Source organism: Psittacula echo, assembly GCF_963264785.1.
Source record: "Psittacula echo genome assembly, chromosome: 1".
Lineage (NCBI taxonomy): Eukaryota > Metazoa > Chordata > Aves > Psittaciformes > Psittacidae > Psittacula > Psittacula echo.
In genome coordinates this window covers 99,304,180-99,324,854 of record NC_137735.1, presented here as the reverse complement: position 1 = coordinate 99,324,854, position 20,675 = coordinate 99,304,180, and the positions used below count along the sequence as shown (strand labels likewise).

General features: G+C 42.0%; 1 protein-coding gene across 1 annotated transcript in view; it reads right to left on the bottom strand.

Annotated features, from left to right (window-relative positions):
• CACNA1C (calcium voltage-gated channel subunit alpha1 C) overlaps positions 1 to 20,675 on the bottom strand; it is a gene marked incomplete at both ends in the record, with an annotated part of 484,825 nt that overhangs the window by 41,931 nt on the left and 422,219 nt on the right. The window contains 2 exons of the mRNA XM_080614946.1: positions 8,547 to 8,630; positions 9,264 to 9,347. Coding sequence (XP_080471072.1) covers positions 8,547 to 8,630; positions 9,264 to 9,347 — 168 coding nt within the window. The remainder of the gene's footprint in view (positions 1 to 8,546; positions 8,631 to 9,263; positions 9,348 to 20,675) is intronic.

The window sequence follows — 20,675 nt, the reverse complement described above, 5'->3', positions numbered from 1 at the left end:
CTTACTTCACCCATGAACCAACACAGGACAAGGCCTGTGGTACTTCGTATTCCTACTATTAGCTATTATTGTTATTGCAACAATAATTTATGATCAAATAAGAAAACAGGACTCTTCTCTAAAAGCCTTAAAACCTACCAAAGTTTTGGGTATGTAGAAGCCTGCAGTAATTTAAAACACTATCCACTCCTCAGTAAAATCAGTGAGATGCTGTACCCCACCATTTTAAAGACAGCTCTAAACATTTTCACTCAGAAGGACTCCAGACAGGTTTGTGCATTGAGTCTTATAGCTATAGGGCTATCTAACTTTCCTTTTGCTGCTTTTACAATTAGCTTTTACGAATTTGTTCTGTATTCTTTATCTTCCATTTCTTGTATTTTAATCAACTAGAATGAGCATGGTTAAATTCATCCAGTAAGGCAAAATTACTTTTATGCTACTCTTAAATCTTCCCTGCATTAAAATACATTCTGATTATTCCATGCACCTTGAATAATGTTGGAAGCTAAGTATAACAAGTAGTTTTGTGGAAATCACAGTCTTGAGGTATTTCCTCAGAACTAGGGAGTATGGACAGCCTTTCAAAGTGGGAACTACATGCTTTCTTCTTTCTGGTGCTAATATTGCTAGTCATCAGTTACAGCTCAAATACTTAGGTAAGATGAGGAAGGAGTAATTTGCATTTACTATCCCCTTTTCTGCATAAATATATACTTTTTTCTGTTTTCCCATATTTCATATAGATTTCCTTACAGAAAAAGTTGTGCAGTTACCAAAATCACCTCTTTGAATGAGCAAATCACATTATGAACTCTGGAAATGCACTCAGAATACCAACATTTTTAAGCCAAAAGAGGAAAAAAAGAAAAGGCCCCATCTTCATGACAAAAATATACGTAAATAAAACCAAAATAACGCTGTTCAAACATGGTTGTGGTCAGATAGACTTACCATACTTCTTTCTCACCACAGAAGGTGAAAAACATGGACTAGAATTGTTGATTAAGCATGGGAGGTGATCAAATTCAAATTGATCTAAGCCTAATTCGGGGAACAGTTCAGGGCAGCTCTCCTGATGTTCACCAAAGGCAAAATAAAGCACTAGCATTTGTCACTGCTACAGCTCACAACCATGCTTCAACGTGGCTTCCCACATACAGAAGCTGAGGCCATTGTGGTGAGTTACCTGGATTATTATTCTTGCGATAAAAACACCACTAGATACTAGAAAAAGCAAATTAAATCCATCCCTCCCCCCATCAGTTTTATCCTTTTTTTTTTCCAAAAAGAAAACAAGTCATATATACAGACATATACACGCACACAAGGGATAGCTCAGGACTACACACAACTTCTAGGATGGCAGCAGTAAGGGTATGACAACACAAGATGCCAAAAGAAGCCACTGTGCTTCTCCAGCCCTTTGCTACATAATTTGGAGGCCTCTGCTACCCAGATGGCACTTGAGAAAGAAAGAGAGAGAAGGGGAGAGGGAGGGAGATGTTTTCTGCCTCTTCCAAAAGGTTTGAGTAAATGAACTCGCAAGTTCTAGGAATTGCAAAGATTTGTGTCCAGTGGCAGCTGATGGCCAAAATCTGAGCAGCAAAGGGCATGGAAGCGGAGAGAACCAGACAGGCAGAGACAGAGAGACAGACACAGCGACAGAGATGAATGCCAGTCCCAACTGAGGTGCAGGCTAGATGTATGTCGTCCTTCCACTGATCCTTGCTCCCATTGTGGGGGTGTGTGTGTATAGGACTGTCACAGGGGCTGACAGCTCCAGTCCTTGTGCAGGTGAAGTGCCCTGGGGCAGTTTTGCCTGAAGGACTGCAGGATTTAAGCCACTGGTTCTCTGCCTTCAGACACATTGATTGAGGGTGAAAATGAACTTGTGAGCTTTAGTGTGGCTGGAGACGAGGGAGAGGAAAGCAAGGGAGAAAAGGAAGAAAGGCAGGAGGTGGGTTAAAAGGGAGAAGTGCAGGAGAAGGTGAGAGGGAGACTTGAGTATAGGCTGTCAGATATTCCAAAGGATGGGAGCAGGAGCCCATGACAAATCATACGAAGCCTCTTGACACCAAAAGCAAGATGACTAAGGAAAGGCCCCATGCGCCTGGTTTAAGCCTCAGCTGCTTTACTTCAGAAACAAAAGAAAGACTAAAGGAGAACCCACTGTACAGGTCTCCAAGTATTCTTGGGAGCTGAATGCTTTGGTATCTCTCTGACCTTACTGCATCAGTACTCAGGAATCAACCAAGCTGCAAACCCTTGCTGACTTCATACCAGAATTTGGAAACCTTTCAGAAGGGCAAGATATAAAGTACTCAGCTCTCCTCAATATCTGATAAACAAACACCAAACCACTACCTAGCAGGCCTGTGCACAACAGACCCAACCAACATTTCCTAGGGGCAGTAATGCAGTAAGATGGGCTTTAGGCTTCTCTAACCTTTTTCATAGTGGTGCTGCTTCCTGAAGCACCTGGGTCCTGTGTCTCCCAGATGCCACCATGGATCAGACCATGCACAACACTGTATTTTCCCCTTTTTTCTCCTCCTGTCATCTCTCCCATTAAAAACCACACCATTTCCACCAATCCTCAAGCCAGTCACAAGGCTCACTCTTGGGAAAACCTGTACTGCTGCAACAGGAGGGCAACTTACACAGGGAAATACTCCATTATTTCACAAAAGCCTGCAAGTCACTAATTCCCCGTCTCTGACAGTTCTCACCGCTTATCCATGCATACTCCCCCAGCTTGTCACATCTGCTGTATCACAATGCATACCTGTCACGGGTACCTCATCCTCCTCCTCTGTATCTCCTGCAGTGTTCACAGACACACTCAGACACACACTCAAGTATGGTCACTGAGCAGAACAGGTGAGATGGATACCAGTCCAGATGGTTTTGCTCGGCCATCCTCATGCACTCCCAAACACAGCTGACGAACGAAGAGGTATTCACACATGCAGACATACTCAGAGGCACTAGCAGAAGCCCTTGCTGATAGGCTCACAAGTAGGCATAAACCCTACCTTCCCAACATCCTTTCAAGACAGACAAAATCAAACCCATGACATCCTCACTGTCACTGGCACCTTTGCCTCTGGAGACACACATGCTGCCACTTGAACATGCCTCTGTAACTCTCATACATCTGCATGCCAAGAAACGCCCACTGCAGTTGGATGGGCCAACCTCTCAGTTAGCCCCAGGGACTCATCCAGCTCAGTGGGCATTGCTGTAAGTATCACTTTGGTGGCAAATGAAGACTCAGCCACAGCGCAGCTTTGGTCTGACACTGGCAGGGAAAAGGGTGAAGAAAAAGGACCCTATGGACCAGAGAGTTGTCAGCTTTTCTCTCCAACTTCTCTTCCAAGAGGAAGGAAGTTATGTTAGCATCATTCCCAGTGACACCATGGCACAGAGCACAAATATAACTTCATTTCCCCCCTTTGATAAAACACAAGCAATAGTAATGAGCAACTTTCTTTGCCTGGAGGAGGGGATAGCAGGCACCCAACTCCAGGCTATGTTCTGTGTAAAGGAAGGAAATGCAAGTCTATGATTTGGGCTACTTCTGGGATAATCTATTCCAAATTTGCTGGGTTTTATTCAACTCCTATAACATTTTATTTCCTATTATTATAATAGATAGTAGCAATCTTTACCACCTTAATGGTTTCTTCTGAGGAACTTAAAAGTGTTTTGTAAACACTGGTGACAATGCTTTCTTAACAACAATCTCCAATTTACTGATCAGGAGAAGGAGGTATAGGGATTTAGTTGAAGTCCAAGGAATATAACCCATAGGCCCCACCTCCTAGTCACCATATATTACATCACTTTCATCTTATTCCTCAACAGTAATTCTTGGTATTAGCACTTAAATAGAGTTGACACATGATACACGTTCAAGGTCAGGTTGGACAGAGCCTTGGGTGACATGGCTTAGTGTGAGGTGTCCCTGCCCATGGCAGGGGGGTTGGAACCAGATGATCTTAAGGTCCTTTCCAACTCTTAACTATTCTATGATTCTGGGATTCTATATGTGATCTCTGCCTCCTTCTTTTTTTAATAGCAGATTAAAAAGTCCTCCCCTCCCTCTCTAATTAAGACGTGGTTTAAGAGGGGCCCAACATAGAATCATTGACTATTTCCAGAAATTTTGAGAGAATCTTCATTTTTTGGCTTGGAAGTCATTTGTGTAACACTTACTGAGAAGCAAAGCTCTGAAAATGCAGCTTGAACGTAAGGCAATTCAGAAGTGAATTTGGCAGAAACTGTGCCTCTCTCTGAAGCTTCCAAACCCACCAGACTTCAATCTGCCTCATACCCTTTACACTCAGTTGTGTGAGCTGCTTCTCCATGTGTCTGTGGAGCTGGTGGGGCTCACTTGGGAGATGTTCCCAAGTTGCAGCAAGCAAGTAGGCCTAACATGATGCAATTTGACTTATCACTTGATGTATCTCCACACCATGGAGATGTTTTGAATGGAGGTTTCCTAAAGGATGTAGAAATGCTGAAGGTGACCTGGGAGCCTACCTCATGAGTCCATGCCTTCTCACTGTTTTTGAATGCACAGGCATGCTAACAAAAATATGCTGAGCTTGCCATGCAAGTATACACTCACACACAGGCATGCAGATGAACATGCCTGCGAACAGAAAGGTCTCAGATAGAAACACACACCCATAAGCAGACAAATTGCACAGTAAGATAGCCATATGGGCTCAGAAAACTTATTCATAGACTCAGTTACATACATAACAACCCATGTGCCTCCAGCAACAACTGTTCAACACCACAAATGTGTATGAAATATGTATGCTTGCATACACACTCTTTTTCTCTCACACAAGATTCTTGTCTGTACACTCTCCCATGGATTTGAAGCCCATACACAGGCATCCAGACACGTTCAGGCATCCAAACACGTCCACACTACACCCAGTGGAGTGCACACACAAAGACCCACCCATGCACACTCACATATATCATAACGAAGGTTTTGGTCTGTGAAATTCCTTTTCAGAAAACAAAACTAATTGTCAAAAGGAAAAAAAACCCGGAGCACAGGGAACTGCACAGGTGCAAGCGCATACCTACACACACACTGTGGAGCCTGCCGATCAGGATTCCCACCAGAACTACAGCTATTGCAGCTCAGCACCTGCTGGATATGCTTCCCTGAATGCAAACGTCTGGTGAACCTCAGAGATTTCAGGCTCATACGTCCATGGCCACATATCAAACTAACCCGTGCCAGGTGTCGACATCTTCCCTAACTGACCACAATGAAAACTATCCCTTAGGTCCAAGAGTAGCACGTTCCAAGATCCTACCACAAACATCCTTCAGCTTCTAAGGAGCTGGGTAGAAACATCTTACCTGCACCTGACCAGGCTAAACATCTCCAATTAGTGGAGTTTATTGGAATTTCAGTGTTTATTTTGTCTTTTTCAGATGCCAGGTCTCTTGGAACAAGACAAGACATTGTACAGAAACACAAGGCAGGGTTTGCTCAAACCCACAAACAGCAAAAAAGCAGCAAGCTCCTGAGGAGAAGGGGAGAAATATATCTGATCAACTGCCTCACACTGCTTGGGAAGATGACAACTGTCCATCCAAGATGGGCTGCTACTTCCAAAGCCCATTTGCTACAGATGTAATGTATCAAGTGCTGCTAGCAGGAAGGGAATCCGACAGGACAAACCAACATACAAAACATTCTCTTATTCAATAAATGTTATAAGTGCAAAGGGATTTCAGAACATTTCAGAACAAAATTCATCCATAGCTGCTGCTCATTTATCAGTGCATCAAAAGATTGTGCAAGTTTTTAGTAACAAACATTTGAAACTAGTAGCAAAGGACTTGCCTAGATAAAAAGAGAAGATTTAAACATGCCGGGTAACAAAAAGACATGTGCAGAGATCTGTAAAAACTGTATAGAAGGAAAGGATTCTTTAGAGGAAACAGAGGGACCATTGTGCAATACTCTTCATAACCCTTACTGTAAGAGTCAGGGCCACTCCTGCTGCCTCCTCAACTAAGACAGGTGATGGTTGCTTGGACAGAGGCACACCCTCATTTTTCATTGACTTCTATAACCAAAAACTGTATTCTGGTCCTTGGCTGACATGAACTGGAATTTAGCCAGGGAATAGAAAATAGAGGGAGCCTTGTCAATGGTAATTAAGCACCCCAGTATGGATAGCCCTGGAGACTGAAGATCAGAACATAGCACAATTAGCAGCAGCATTTGTGACCTTCTCAACAACATGCTGAGAATTAATGTTATTTATCCTGCTTAAATTTAGTGTCTGAGAACTGGGTGTCTAGACAAACCTAACAAACCTAGACACTCACCAGTCATTGGATGGGCAACTTCAAAGAGAAATTAATTTTTCCTGTCATAGACACATGCAGGGAGGCACCAGTTGGCTTGGGGAAGTGTGTGTTTCACTCCACTAACAGTGAGAAGAGGCCTGGGTGACTATCTGTCTTCCTCTCAGATGACTAAAGTTTAACGAGATGCGTATCAAGTGTCTTAACCCTTGATGTAAAAAGTTCTTTAATTTATAGGAGATTACTGTGAATTTCTTCAAAAGGATCCACTAGATTTCCTTCCCCCAGTATAGGGCTTCTGACTATGATAGGCCTCCATTTATTTATGGAAACACAAGTATTTCCTGCCTTTCTCCTTGGAAGACTTTTGTACAGATCCAAATACATCAGTCAGGAAAGTCTTGTTGATGTTTAGCATAATTCATCTCCAGTTAACTGTACTTACATCCTCTTTTACCATTTACAGTTCTTCCTTTGCGGATGAGAATTGAACTTTTCCACAATGTGAAGGCTATTGCCAGGATCCCCATTTAGTTTTCTTGTAAGAAGTCTGACATAAAACAGGCTTTAATTTTATTCTTCAAAATGAACAGCTTCCTGATCATTGTGAGTTCCCCCTACAGTCAGTCCATTCTTAATATCTCTTTAGTAAAAGGGTAACCAAAATGGTTTACAACATTCTGGGAGATTTTTTTTTGGGGTATTCCCAGAAAGTAGCACATTCAACAGATGCAAAATAAAAGTTAATTTTCAGTTAGAAACTATCTCCCATTTTCTTCAAAGACAAGGAAAATAGACTAGCTAAATAGAAAATAGACTAACGAAAATATTTCATTTATTCTAAATCAAAATATTCCAACTTGGATAAATGTCCCTGTTTCAGAAAAAAAAAAAAAAAAAAAAAGAAAGAAAAAAAAAGGGTTGAACAGAAATTAAACTAGAACCTAGATATTTTGTTTGGAAAGTTCCAAGTAAGGCATTTTTATTTTTTCAAAGTGTTGCCTACATTTTCCCCTAAACACAGTCAGTATTGAGTGAAAACTCTGCTGTCACTTTTCTGCTTGTGACGGATTGCGTCTACAGCACACAATTCCAAGCTGGAATGTTTACTTAACAGCTACATGATTTTGAAAATACATGATTGATTTGCCTTCATTAACATATTTACAACAATTTTCTTTCGATTTTTCTTTTTTCCTAGCCTTGCTAAGCTAGATTTTGCAGAGCAATTTTTGTCCATGCTCATAAACCCAGTGGTCCTTTGTTGTCTTTCTTGTGGGAATCTGTGCATTTCCTGCCTGTCCTTTGTCTATCTATCCTGTAATGCTACATCCATTCACCTCCAAAAAGACAGAGGAAGAAGTTTGCCTGAAGTGATTTATTCCTTGAACACCAGCTGCTCATTTCAGTCTCCATGGCTCATTCAATCCTTCACCTGTCTGCTGAGATGGGCACCAACCAGTGTCAATTGTGCTGGTGGAATTTGTGAGATGAAGCAAACTGGGTTGAAAAACCCAAAACCTGGATTGAAACCCTGGCCCTTTGTGCTTTTTTTTTGAGCTTCCTGCTTTGTTTTTATTTTATCTTTTCTTTCAAATTAGAAACTGAATATTAGAAGCAGGTTCCTCTGAACAGAGATCATGGAATCACAGATGGTTTGGTCTTCATTTCTTTTGGACGCAGCCTGTTTGAGGAGGCACAGAGAGGATTCCTGGTTTGGTTCCCGCAGTTCCACCTCGAAAGAACTGACCTTTAGCTCTCTGTGGGGTGGAGAGTATTGAACTGCCATGGGAAGCAAAGCATAACACTGGGTAGACCAAAGTGCTGGCCTGGGACTATTCTAGTAGCTTCCCATGGCACAAATAGCTTTTTCACTTACACTCCACGTTTCCCATCACTTTTCCTGCTATACAGTTTAATTCATGCCAGGCGGATTATGAAGGGAAGAAAATGATGCAACAGTCAAAAAGTCCTTTAAGTTGTTCCAAAAATTAAAACATAATAAAAGAAAAAAAAAAACAAACAAAAAACCAACCAAACAAACTAACAAAAAGAGAGCTTCAAAACTGAAAAAAAGCTTTGAAAACAAACTCAAAAGAAAGGAGGAAGGGGGAGGGGGAAAAAAAAAGAACCCGGGAAAGACAAGTGAATGTTAGAGCAGGCACGATCATGGACAGACGCCAGCTACTTACGTTCACCTCGGTGATTGCTATATCAACAATGCTACCCACAACAATCAAGGCGTCAAATGTATTCCATGCATCACAGAAATAGTGCTGCATGTGGCAGAGAAGCCAAGGAGAGAAAGAGAGAGAGAAAGGAAGAGAAAGAAAGAATGAGGGAGAGAGAGGAAGAAAGAAGGGAAAGAAAGAGGGAAAGGGAGAAAAGAGGGGAAAAAAAGTAAAAAGTAAAATAAAATAAAATAAAAAAGAAAACAAAAGCATGAAAGAGGGAGAGAAGAGGAAAAAAAATAAGAAAAGAAAGAGGTTACGTGGGCATATTAAATAGTCTCTTACCACTCTACAGTATTGGTTGCTCAAACCTCTGTAACGTTTCACATGATGGAGGGTATCAACAAAAGCCTGGTTAGTCAGAAAGTTACACTCAACCATGTCTACCTTTTGGAGGGAAAAAAAGCACACACACCCCAAACTCTGTGCGCTTTCACCAGTCACAGCTGTGGGGCGAGCTATGACAAGTGAAAAAGAAGGAGGCATTTCCCCCCCTCCTTTTTTTTTCCCTGGGAGAAGGAGAAGGACGACGGCAAGTTCAATAAAAGCATGACTAGAGGAAAAAAAAAAAAAAACAGAAAAAAAAAACAAAGAAAGAGAAAGAAAGAGAGAAAGAGAGAAGGAACAGCAGAGGAGGAGGAGGTGGTGGTATCCTGGGGAGGGTAGAGTAATACTCACATTAGTTTCACTGAGAATGACGTCTATAATGCTGCCAATTACGATGAGGAAGTCAAAAACATTCCAAGGATCACTAAAGTAACCCTACATAAGGAAGGGGCAGGCAGGATGGGGATTAAAAAGGAATGTTAGACAGACAAAAACAGTTCAAAATTACCATTAGAATTACTGCCCTGATAGGTGAAGGGGCTTTCCTCTTAAGTCTACTTGTTGTCTCTCAAGCTGCAGCCCAGACCTCGGATCCCTGACTTGTGTGAGAAACCCCTATCCAGTTAAGGTGATTTCAGGGCAGCTACCCCTCTCCTCCGATTCTGGGATGGGGGGCAAAGGGAAGCCACACAGATCACTTTGAGCATGCCTGCTCATAGGAGTAGGGCTTGCAGGACCAGCTGCTCCAGACACTTCGATTCCTCACAACACAGCACCCTTCCCCATCTGGCTTAGATTTGGCTGTGGGAAGAGTACAGGAATGGAGTCATACGGTTCTGTCAAAAAATGGGTCCCCTTCTGCCAGTGTGAATATTAATTCACCAGTCCATGCTCCAGATATAAGGCTCTGTGCTGGCATTAGGAGTGAATGGCTGGCTGCCCCACTGCAGTGCATCATACCCCATCATGATGGAGCAGAGGGCACAGTAGGGCTGAGGATGTGCTATCTAAATCTCACTGGTTGTCACCTTTCTCTTTACCCAGCCATAGTGAGTATTATGGACAGCCATTAGCCTAACAGTTTCTATTACTAATGCTTAAACTACAGGGCAGGACTGGCATTTTTCTGTTACTCTGAAAGCACATCTCACCACAAAATGAAGGTGTGAATGTAGCTTGTCCTGGTGCACCCCACCAGGAAGGGGTAAGAACAAGAGCAAAATTGGCTTTAGCATGTGCCTACTCATGCTAAAGATAGTGACACAGAACCACTGCAACACTGGCTGTCTAGACAAACTATGGCAGATCCACTAGCAAGTGTTAAACTCATACTTTTGCTTTGCTGTGCAGAATCATTTTGGGGGCTATCTCAAATCTCTCGCTGTCCTAAGCAGAGCTCAGGAGAAGACAACCAGAACTGCTTAGTGTCCCCATCCTGCATGATTTTTGGCTGGGAAGGCTATAAGGATACAGGACCTGTTTGGAAAAGGTTCTGTTCAGCCCAGGACATGAGCTTCTGTATATAAACTTCCTGTACAACACAGTAGCATGAGCGAAGAAAATGTATCTTAGCCCACTGAACACCTGTGCCAACCTCTTCCCCTTGTTCTGCAGTCTTAAAAGGAGGCGAACATACAAAATGCTCCATACTCCTTTTATGTGTTTGGTTTTGTGAGCATGGGCTAAGCTGACCTCTGTTTCCCAGCTGCAGCATGTCTCCAGTGAGACTGAACCCAAGTTGCACTGTGACTGCTATTCTTAGCCAGAGAGTCAGGTCATGGGTAAAGTGTGAGTCTGTGTTCCCAGGCAGTGTTGCAGAATGCAAAAAGAAGAAAAGAAAAGGAAAAAAAGGACAGGAAAAAAAATAAATCCCAGCACTGGCACTGCACAAGCCAGGCTTGGGAGCCTGAAATTACTGTGGGCTCAACCATCAGATGGAGCAGGCACTGGTAAAAAGTGTCTTTCTGAATGCTGAAACACTGCCTCCAGGATGCTTGGAGACTCACATTTATAAGCTGCATTATGCTTGTGACAGGGTTAAAAAAAACTATGAAGCAGAGAAAGCCACTGCCCAGCTGGTTCTACACCAGTGAAGGGAACTGGTGGAGTGGACTTTGAAACCTTCTCCAAACCAGCAAAAAAATCCCTTTACTCTGCAGCCTGAAATAGGCAACTCTTAGCAGATCTCCACTGGGAGAAGTAATTATCCCATGGCTACGCATTACTATGCAATTAGCTACAACAGGGAAGAAGGAAACAGGAGCAAAAGCAAATTCAGAGAATATTATTATTCAGCGTCCAGCCTAGAAAATACACAACAAATATTAGAATGAATTCAGCAGTGATGTCCAGCATCGTTAGCAACCAAATGGACCTGGAATAAAACTGTAATTAGACTTCACCAAGAGGAAGGGGAAGGAGAGAACAGCAGATTAAATTGTAGAGGCAAACACATTTTGAACAAATAAAGGACAGACACAGATCATACAGAGTTGCAAAAAGTGCCTTTGCAGACAGTACGCTTGCAGGATCAAAGAGAACAGAGTAGAAGACAACAGACCCAATCCTCCTGCCCCTGTTCATATTCACAGTCCGGCTGAAGGCAATGGCACTGTTCACATGCCAAATGAATGCATGCATTCGATATCATGGCTATCTTCCACTTTCTTCTCAAATTGCATAGTTTAGGAATTATTAAGGATTTCAGCAGGAACCCAAACAACTCCATAAAAACAGAGTTTGCTTTTGAGGAGCTGCAAGGGTGAAGATCCAAAACATGTTGCTCAGATTTTGCCTATGAAAATGATGACTATCTAGTTTTAAATATGTGGTGATGGATAGGTGGTTATTTTTACTACGACTGGCATCATATGTCAAAGAATGTTTTTGATGCAAACAAATTCACAGTTTCTTTTTGCTGAGCAACTTCTTTACAAAGACCCCTACGGCCACTGCTGCTGGTAGAATAGCATTTGGTTTTGGTACAAAACCCAGGTGACAAGTAGCATCAAATCCTGTCCTCAGATGACCACTGAAGCCAGTGAAGTAAATTTTGCTCCCAGTTGCGGTAATGCAGCTTCAACTGGAAGCAATAACACTGCACTGACAATGTTGGCACGTCTTAGGAGAGATTCAGGCCCAGAAAGAAAAGGTCCCTTTTTTATTGCCATTACTAATAGCTGCTTTGGACCTTTGTGATACCACAGCACATTTGGAGTCACTCTGCTAACTTTGGTGGTGCAGCTCTTTCTCATGGGATGCTCTGCTGAGTCTCATCAGCCAGCTCCTGGCTTGAAAGTCATGAGCTGGTTGGCTCTGGGATCACAGAAAGAGCATTGCCGTGGTCTGTTACTGTGTGGCTTTAAGGTGGACTCAAGAGAGTTCTTCTCTTCCTCCTGTTCCTCTTAGATGAGTGATAGAGAGGAACCATGGATACGAATGCAGTTTTACTCAACCCCACATCCAATATGGCAGTGTTGAATTAAGAAAACACACGAAATTTAAAACTTTCCTTTCCTCCTCACCTGTTCCCTCTGTTTCAAACAGAAGGGTGAAAAATAGCAAGATATTATTCACAGTAAGAGAGCTCAAAGAAAACAGAGAAGATAGACGCTTCATTTGTGTGGAAGGTAATGAAATCTTTCCTTGAAAAGCCACCCTCCTTGGAAATATTTATACCAACAAACGACCATGTGGCCCCTTAGCTTTGGATCAGACCTCAGAACCTTGTCAGGAGTTACGAGTATGTATCGAAAGTGAACTAAACCCCTTTGGGACTTGCCTCTTGCAACCTCAAAGTACCTCTTCAAGCCACATTCTTCACTGGAGTGTACCAGGGTGGCTAATGAAAGACAAGCTGAATGAAGGAAGAGCTTTCACTCTAATAAAGAGGTTGTATTTCCAAACTGTTTTTCCCACCAGAAAGTTCTGTATATTTTTCCCAAGGGGGTGGAGGTCTGACTGGAAATGAATTGATGGCACTGTTTGTTTTTGCAGTACAGGAATTTAGAGTGTAATACCATATTTTACCCTTAAAGGGAGACACTTGACCTTGATTTAGCTGCATAATTGCATGCCACATAATGGCAGCCTCAGGGGCTTACTGGGGAATGGTAGTCACCCTCTTTTGTGGGATGTCTTTGGAGATCCATGAAGCTCTTGGGGAGAAAGGAGGACAGAGAGAGACCAGGAGGATTGGACTGAATATTCAGGAAGCATGAAACAGCCCCACCATTAGAGCATATTTTTTCCCCACATTTTATTTCTCCAAAGGTAGCAAAGGATAGTGTACCACCACACGATCAATAAGTTAATGAAAGGTTGAGCATAAATATGCAGTAGCTGACTGGAATGGAATCTCATTTGTGCGAAGGGAGAAGTCATGGTAGCATATCAGAATGAGTATGCCAATCATTTTTAGGTTTCCTAGTTGCTGAGATTAGCTGTCAGAGAAGCTAGGGTTTGCTTTGGTACTTATTGACCCATTGAAATCTCTGGATTGATTTGAAGTGGGTTCAGAAGTTCTGTTACTTTCTGTGAATATGAGATCCTAATGCAGTATCTAAGAAGCCTCATTAACAGCAGGGAAAATTGTCCACTGGAGTCTGCCTGAAGGTCTGAGCTCAAAGTCACCTGGGGCCCATAATAAAAACATGTGGTATCTGGCGAGCAATGCATCTACACTGAAGAACAGAAATCCTCAGGAGAAAGGTGCTGTTGAGTAGCAACTATGGTAGCAGCTGGGTTTTGAGCATCCAGCCCTGTGGGAGCTGCAGCGTCACTTGAGTGTTAACTGATGTGCAGTTACTTATGTGCTTAGTCCCAGGTTTTGATCTCCATCTCTTACGAGCTGGCTGGCAAAATTTAACAAATGCCTCTGAAAGAAAAGTCTCTAAAGATGAAGAGCACAGCAAGGGTCAAGGCTATTCTGGGTGGGATTTGAATGTAGGTCAGATGGTCCCCAGTGAAGAAGATGCTGCAGTGTCATAGGAAAAAAGGGAAAGACATGCGTGCATGCATGTATGAATAGAGAAATGAAGCATCAAGGAGAAGAAACTAAGACATATAGGTAACTACACAGCCTAAAACGAAAGCAAACTACAGGAGAACCTTGCTATCACTTATCTGAAATAAAGCTGTATCCTACTAAAACAACAAAAAGAAGATTCAATCTTAATCAGCTGAAAAGAGTATATAGAAAGGACAGAAAGGAGCTGATACCCTGATATTCAGTGTGATTTCTTAGCAAAAAAAATTCCTGCTGATTGTAAAGGGCACCAAAGCAGACTTTGCTAGAAATTCACAAAATGAGATGAGCTGCTAGTTTAGCTTAAGGTTGCTTGGTATGAGTATTTGTTTCTGAAAATGTTGCAGGCTATTTGGAGCTGTGAGAGTCAGCTCTCAGACTTCTTAAAAGAGGCCTTTCCTGAAAGTAATTTTGCAAAAGGGATGGTTTCATTGGAAAATGGTATTGAATCAAATGACATTTACATAGCGCTGTAACTCTTGACATACCTTCTCACAGCAGATTTGAGTCATTCACATGTATCCTGAACAATCTCACAAAGAAAGCTACAATAGCTCCGGACACCAAACGGAGATTTGTGTCAGATGCAGATTCTGTTATACCAAGATACCATTTAGCCATAACAGCAATCAGGGAAATTAGCAGAACCTAGTAGAGAAGGAATAAAGTGGAGGATGCAGCTGCTTGGAGCTCCTGACAGGCTGCAGGGAAACAGCATCTATTTACACACTATCTATCAGCTCCCATCCATTGATGGATTAATTCCGAGACACAGACTCCCTGCAGTTCACCTACCAGTCACTGTAATGAGTCATTGAGGCAGGGAATTGCACAAGGCCCCCTGTGCTCCATCAAATCTTTCCACAGACAGGGAGTCAGGAGAGGAGCTTTTCAGCTCCATGGACTATTCCAAAGGTCTGGTCAGTTCTGTAGAAGCCTCCTGCCTCAATCTGCTTATTCCATAAGAAGACAAGATCAAGCTGTAGACCAAGATAGGTGTTACAACTTCTTATAACACCAATAACTTTGATGTTTTCCTTTATTCTTTCTCACTCTCTTTCACACCCTCTCTCACAAAAGGATGTCAGTGAAATCAGACAGGTATCCCTTGGGGTTGGAGGACCTGTCAGGAAACAGTGGACACTGCTTGACACAAAGGAGCTGGAGATCTTGAGTGGCCCTGTGACTTGGAATGCTTATTTCTAGGCCACCGGTATAAAGCTGGTGTACATGGTCACTGGCTAAAAGTGACCACCTTCTGATTATTTTTTCAGAGCCTGTAGGTCTGAAAGCGAACTATGGGTCTCACCTGTGCTTCTAGTGGAAAATATCTTCAATCACAGAAAAAAAGGAGAAAACTCCATTATCTGAACCAAGGTCCCCAAGCCACCATTTGACAAACTTAAACATTTACAGAGGCTGGAATGATATAATCTCTTGTGTCACAACAGATCCCCTTTTTTTTATGCTCTCCATAACTACTGACAATTGATAATGTCAGGAGAGACATGCCTAGAAAAGTCTTTGTCATACCCGTTCTGTGAACTGAAAGTTCACTGAAACTCCTTCCATTCCACCAGAATTGTAATTTCTAGATGGTCCCATGAGCTCTTCCATGCCCACCTACATGGTGGCACAGTTATCTTACATCTCTCCATATTTCATTTACTGTAAAGTGGCTAGTAGCACACAAGTACTCAGCCACGTGGAAGGCTTGAAGTGCAATGTTATGGTCCCAGATTTTCCAAAGACCAGGAAAGACGCATGCCAAAGACAGTATGGAAGCATTTATCATGGAAGCATCTCTTAGAGGTTGCAAAGATTGTATTTCAAAGCAACATGCTGAGAAGGCCTGAGGAAATGATAACAGTAAAACATGCTGAAACTGGATGATTCAAGTAGCTGACTCTGATGTCTTTTTTTGACTGGATTGCTCTTAGCTGCCTCTGAAGGGAGGGTGAGTAATTCCTCAGAATTCCTAAGGCCGCCTTGATATAAATGCTTGAAAAGGAAGCAGAGTAACAGAAAGCTGTCTTTAAGTTCTGTTGTTGACCTAGAAAAGTAAGATAAACATTCCTGACTTTCCTACAGGTATGTCATGGCACAGTGATACCCTGTGAGGAGTTGGGCCCTTTTCCTCATGAACAGTAATTACATTGGAATCATTTATCAATTACTGCCCTGCAGTCAGAAACCAAACTTGTTCTCAGCAAAGGGAAACAAAATCAACACCAGTTTTACCAGAAAGACTGAAAAGTGAACATGATGGCTTGCTATGCCTGAACAGATCATTTATCACAAAAATACACTCCATGAGAATTTTGCTGTCAAATTCCATTAGGAAGAAGCTGCAAATACTCAAAGACTTTGCAAGGTCTAGCAAAAGCAGGTCGTGATGAGAATTAACAGATAACTCTTGAAGGAAATAAACCAAATCAGCTACATGAAACAGTCCTATGAAAACAGCAAAAGGATGGGCTTAACTGTTTAAAATAGTCTATCTTCTGAAGTTGGACTGACATCCCAGCCCAGGGAATAACGACGCAAAAGAAGTAAACTCAACATAAGTGACACATCTTTCAGAATGAAGAGCCATTTACTGTTGTGGGAAGACGAGCCAGTAGCAAGTAACGGTTGAGAAAGCATTCTGAATATGGAGCTGGACTTGGAATAGCTTCCCTTTCTCTGCACCATGGGAAAACATGGTTGCTGCATGAATAGTGGATACTCACTGGAAAGAAAGGCACAAACTTCTAGAAACAGGCTGGTAAGTTTGAACAATAGGTTTCTTATTTTTTTTTTTTTTTTCTAGGTTATCTCCATTTTCAGGAAAGGCTTGATTGCATACAGATTAGTTAATAAAATAATGCTTACTTTCATGTAATCCATCAACCACAACTTTCCAAAAGAGAATGGTTAGTCTCATTTTACATGCGGGAAAGCAGAAATGTAGAAACCTAAAGTTTCCAAGGTCCTACAAAAGTCAGATTCATGATAGAAGAGAAATGAACTGTCTTAGACTCAGTCAGGTAACCATCTGGCAGAGCAAATGTAACTTCCTAATGTGAGGAACAGTTCTTAACAGGGGCTGTATCACAGTCTGCTACCTGGTATCATTCTTACATGAAGAGAAGACTCACGTCTGTGAGAACTCTTGACCCTGTAAAACAACTTCACATGAAGTGACAGAGAGTTGGGATTTTCCTTTTGAGAGTCAGAGCAAGTCACTTTTCCCTGGAACTGTGCCCTGTACATGCTGCTGCTGACGCTGTCGATGCTGTTGTGAATGAGACCCTAGTTCACCATCCCACTGGGCTTTTAACACTGTGTGAATAATTTTCTGTATTAAATAATTAAGTGCAATAGCTAATACAGTACTTCCCACACTGTTGCATTGTGCAGTTGTATCACTATTTTTGATCATTTATAATGACATTAAAACCCCCAAGTGCCAGACTGAAAATAAATCTGTCACAATGTTGCAGTAATATGCAAATTCTCTGGCTATGCTTGCTGTGGAGGAGAAGGTCCTCTCTCATTGAAGCTCTTATACAGCTTCTTTAACAGCTTTTTCTGCCTACTGAATTCTCCACTGATCCTTCAGAAAGCTGGAGGATTGCATAGCTCTGGCTGATCAGTGTTAGGAATTTCACATGTTCTATATAGTAATTAGAGGATCTATTTATGTGCAGAAAATTGCTGGCCTCGTCCTCCAGGGAGGAGAACATCCTGCATTTAAACAACAAACGTAACACGGGAAGCAGCAGATCAAACAGCCCTTTTGTCCCTCACCAATTGCTTCAACCACAACATGAAAGGACATTTTTTCTGTATGAAGAGGGAAGTTTGTTCTGTATACTCATTTCACTCTTGGCCTCTTCTCTGGGGGCACCAATGAAGAAACCAACCGAGCTCTGCTCGTGCCTTTCTCCAACACACATTTTCCATCAGGAAACGGGACCAGTATACTTCATACAGGATGTCAACCAGTGTTCAGAGGGAAGACTTTGATATTTCCTGACCCAGATTCAATTAGAGGTATGAGCTAGGATTTACTGTGAAATTCCATTTCTCATCATCTGCTTAGTTGCTTCTGTTACATTCACCTACCAAATGTTTTTCACACTGCATGACTTGTTTAGGTGGAGTCACGCCTATGCCATCTCAGAATATAAGCATATGCACAATGGAAAAACTTTAGTCTGGCACTACTTTCTTCTCCTTCAAAGTGTCGGGAATAGCCAGACTTCTCCTCCCACACACCTCCCTGGTGAGGAACTTGGTGAAATCTAGAAGTATCAAAGAGGATTCCCTGTACTTCCACATGACAGAGAAGGCAGTTACTTGCTTGCTAATTCCTCATTTATGGAAACTGTGCTAAATCAACCTCACTCCTGAGCATTCTGTTGCGAATTTTCTTTTTCTGTATTAGCTGGAAGATCTGTTGTTCAAGGCTCTAAAGTTACATCAGATGTACTGTTTAACTTGATGGGCCAGCACTCTAAAACATCAGGATATGGTTCCTCTTTCTTCTAATATCACTGCCTTGTAACATGTTGGCAGCACAGACTCCTAAGCAGCTTCAATTTAAGGCGTGGAATAACAAAAGTGGCTGCTTTAGTCCTTGGCTTGTTGGATACCCTTCCATGTTCTGTGAGAAAGTTTTAATGCCGACTCGCTGTGAGAGTGCTGTGTGCCCACGCTGGTCTGCAAGAGCCTCTATTACTTTCTTAGCTTCTCTTTTCTCTTCTTTCTCCTGGACATATGGGGCAGACAGAAATTCTGTCAGGCAAAGCAGCATCCAGGAGCAAGTCTATTTGATGACTCTCTGTTCCAACCCACTGATCGGTATAAAGGACTGGGATGACCTGACCATTCATGTCTAGAATAATTATCCCAAGCATTTCTTCACATCAAAGTCACCTAAATATGCTGCTCTGATACACAGTATTCTGCAGAAAGGGCTCAGAAAAGAGGCTCATTCTTCCCCCCCAACCTGTGGACATGAAAGACCTTAAGGTCAAATCTCCACGATATGTATGCTATGCAAAATGCATGAAACTTCTGGCAGATAGATAATCACAGTAAAGACAGCAGAGGAGTGATTAATGAGGGCTTAAGATGTCTTCCCTTTTCTATTGTATTTCCAAAATCCTTGAGCCTGATTCAGCAACTGCTTGAGAGCCTCAGACTGACTGCACACATATAGCGCAGTGTCTGGTCGTGCACTACAGAGATGTCAGAGATTTCTGGTCATATGGCAGCTGGGCTTGTTGGAGCAGCTGAAATCAATTCTGGCTGGGCTACTTGCTGTACAGAAGACACAGAGAAACATATAATACATTCAGACTTCACCCAGGAAAGGAAATTGGGGTGAAAAAGGAAAGAATTTCTGGTGTAACATGCTGATGCATTTTGCAATGGGGCTGAGCTTCATCCACAGAAGTAGGAAAATACACTGCACACAACTTGCAAGTTATTCTGATGAGACAGTACACAGGGAGGCTCTGTGGCTGAGATACTGATGTGTTTGAACACGGTGACTTGGGATGTCTGCCAGAGAACTTCAATAGAAGGCAGAAGCACAAAAAGATGCTCATTAGCTTAAAAGCTATGGGTTGCAATTCAGTTTTCAATTTTCTAAAAATCCCTTTCCTTGTTTGCTTTTCTTTTTAGCCCTGTTTCTGTTTTACTTCTCCTTGCAACATTTTTTTGTGTAATCATTTCTTTCTCTAATTTATTAATATTTTTCTCTTTGGGGTCTTAATTTTTTTTTCCTTTCCATTTTTTATTTATTTATTTATTCATCTTGCCTTTAGGGATATTCTATCCATTCGCATTCTCCATTATTTCCTCCCCTCCAGGCTTTATTTCGCTCTCTTCCATCCTCTCAGGACATAGCCCTTCCTGTTTGTTTAGGTCTCTCACTTCCTTCAGTTTGCACACTTTCTTACCTGACTATTCCTAGTTCTCTCCAAACTCATTATTTTTTACCCAATATCAAGCACAGCTCACTCTTCCTTTTTGCTGACTGAGGTATATTTTTTCCCCACCCACAGACTCTGAAACATACTAGCTCTCTTCCCCCTTCTTTTGCTTTTTAAAGCACTTGTACCAACCAAAGGCAGGGTGGAAGATTGCCCTTCCTACTGCACTGGGTAGATGGCTCAGCTGCCCCTCCAAAACCAAAAGTGTAATACTGAAGCCAAGTAGAGGAAACGATTAGATGACCACTTAGGTTAAAACCCTCCAAAGCAGAGAAATCTGCAAAGTAAGAGCCATTTGACAACCAGAATTGTGAGGCCAAACTCCAGGAAGGAGAGACAGCTGCCTGCGCTATGGGCTCACTTACACATTTACACAAACTAAACTACTAATTTTTGTCACCGTACTTCATCCTGATTTTTAGCTAAATGTGATTCCTATGCCTTTTGGATGGATCTGAAGTGTTTTTCCACTCTGAACAAAAGACAATTCAATTGTAACCAGTTTTCTGACATTTTTGTATGAGTGCAAAAGTCTTCACTTTGCTTTCTGTGCACGAGCTGGAGAAATAAAACACAGTGATGAATGATGCTAGGGCAGCATCCTAGGCTACCCAGGTATTTCTAAAGGTACTAGAATGAAGAAGTACAAAAGCATTAGATTTTCAAAATTAACCAACATTGTTTCTGTGGTGCAAGGGAAAAGATCTCATATAAATTTCAGCTGTTTGTGAAAATACTGAAGCCTCTAGC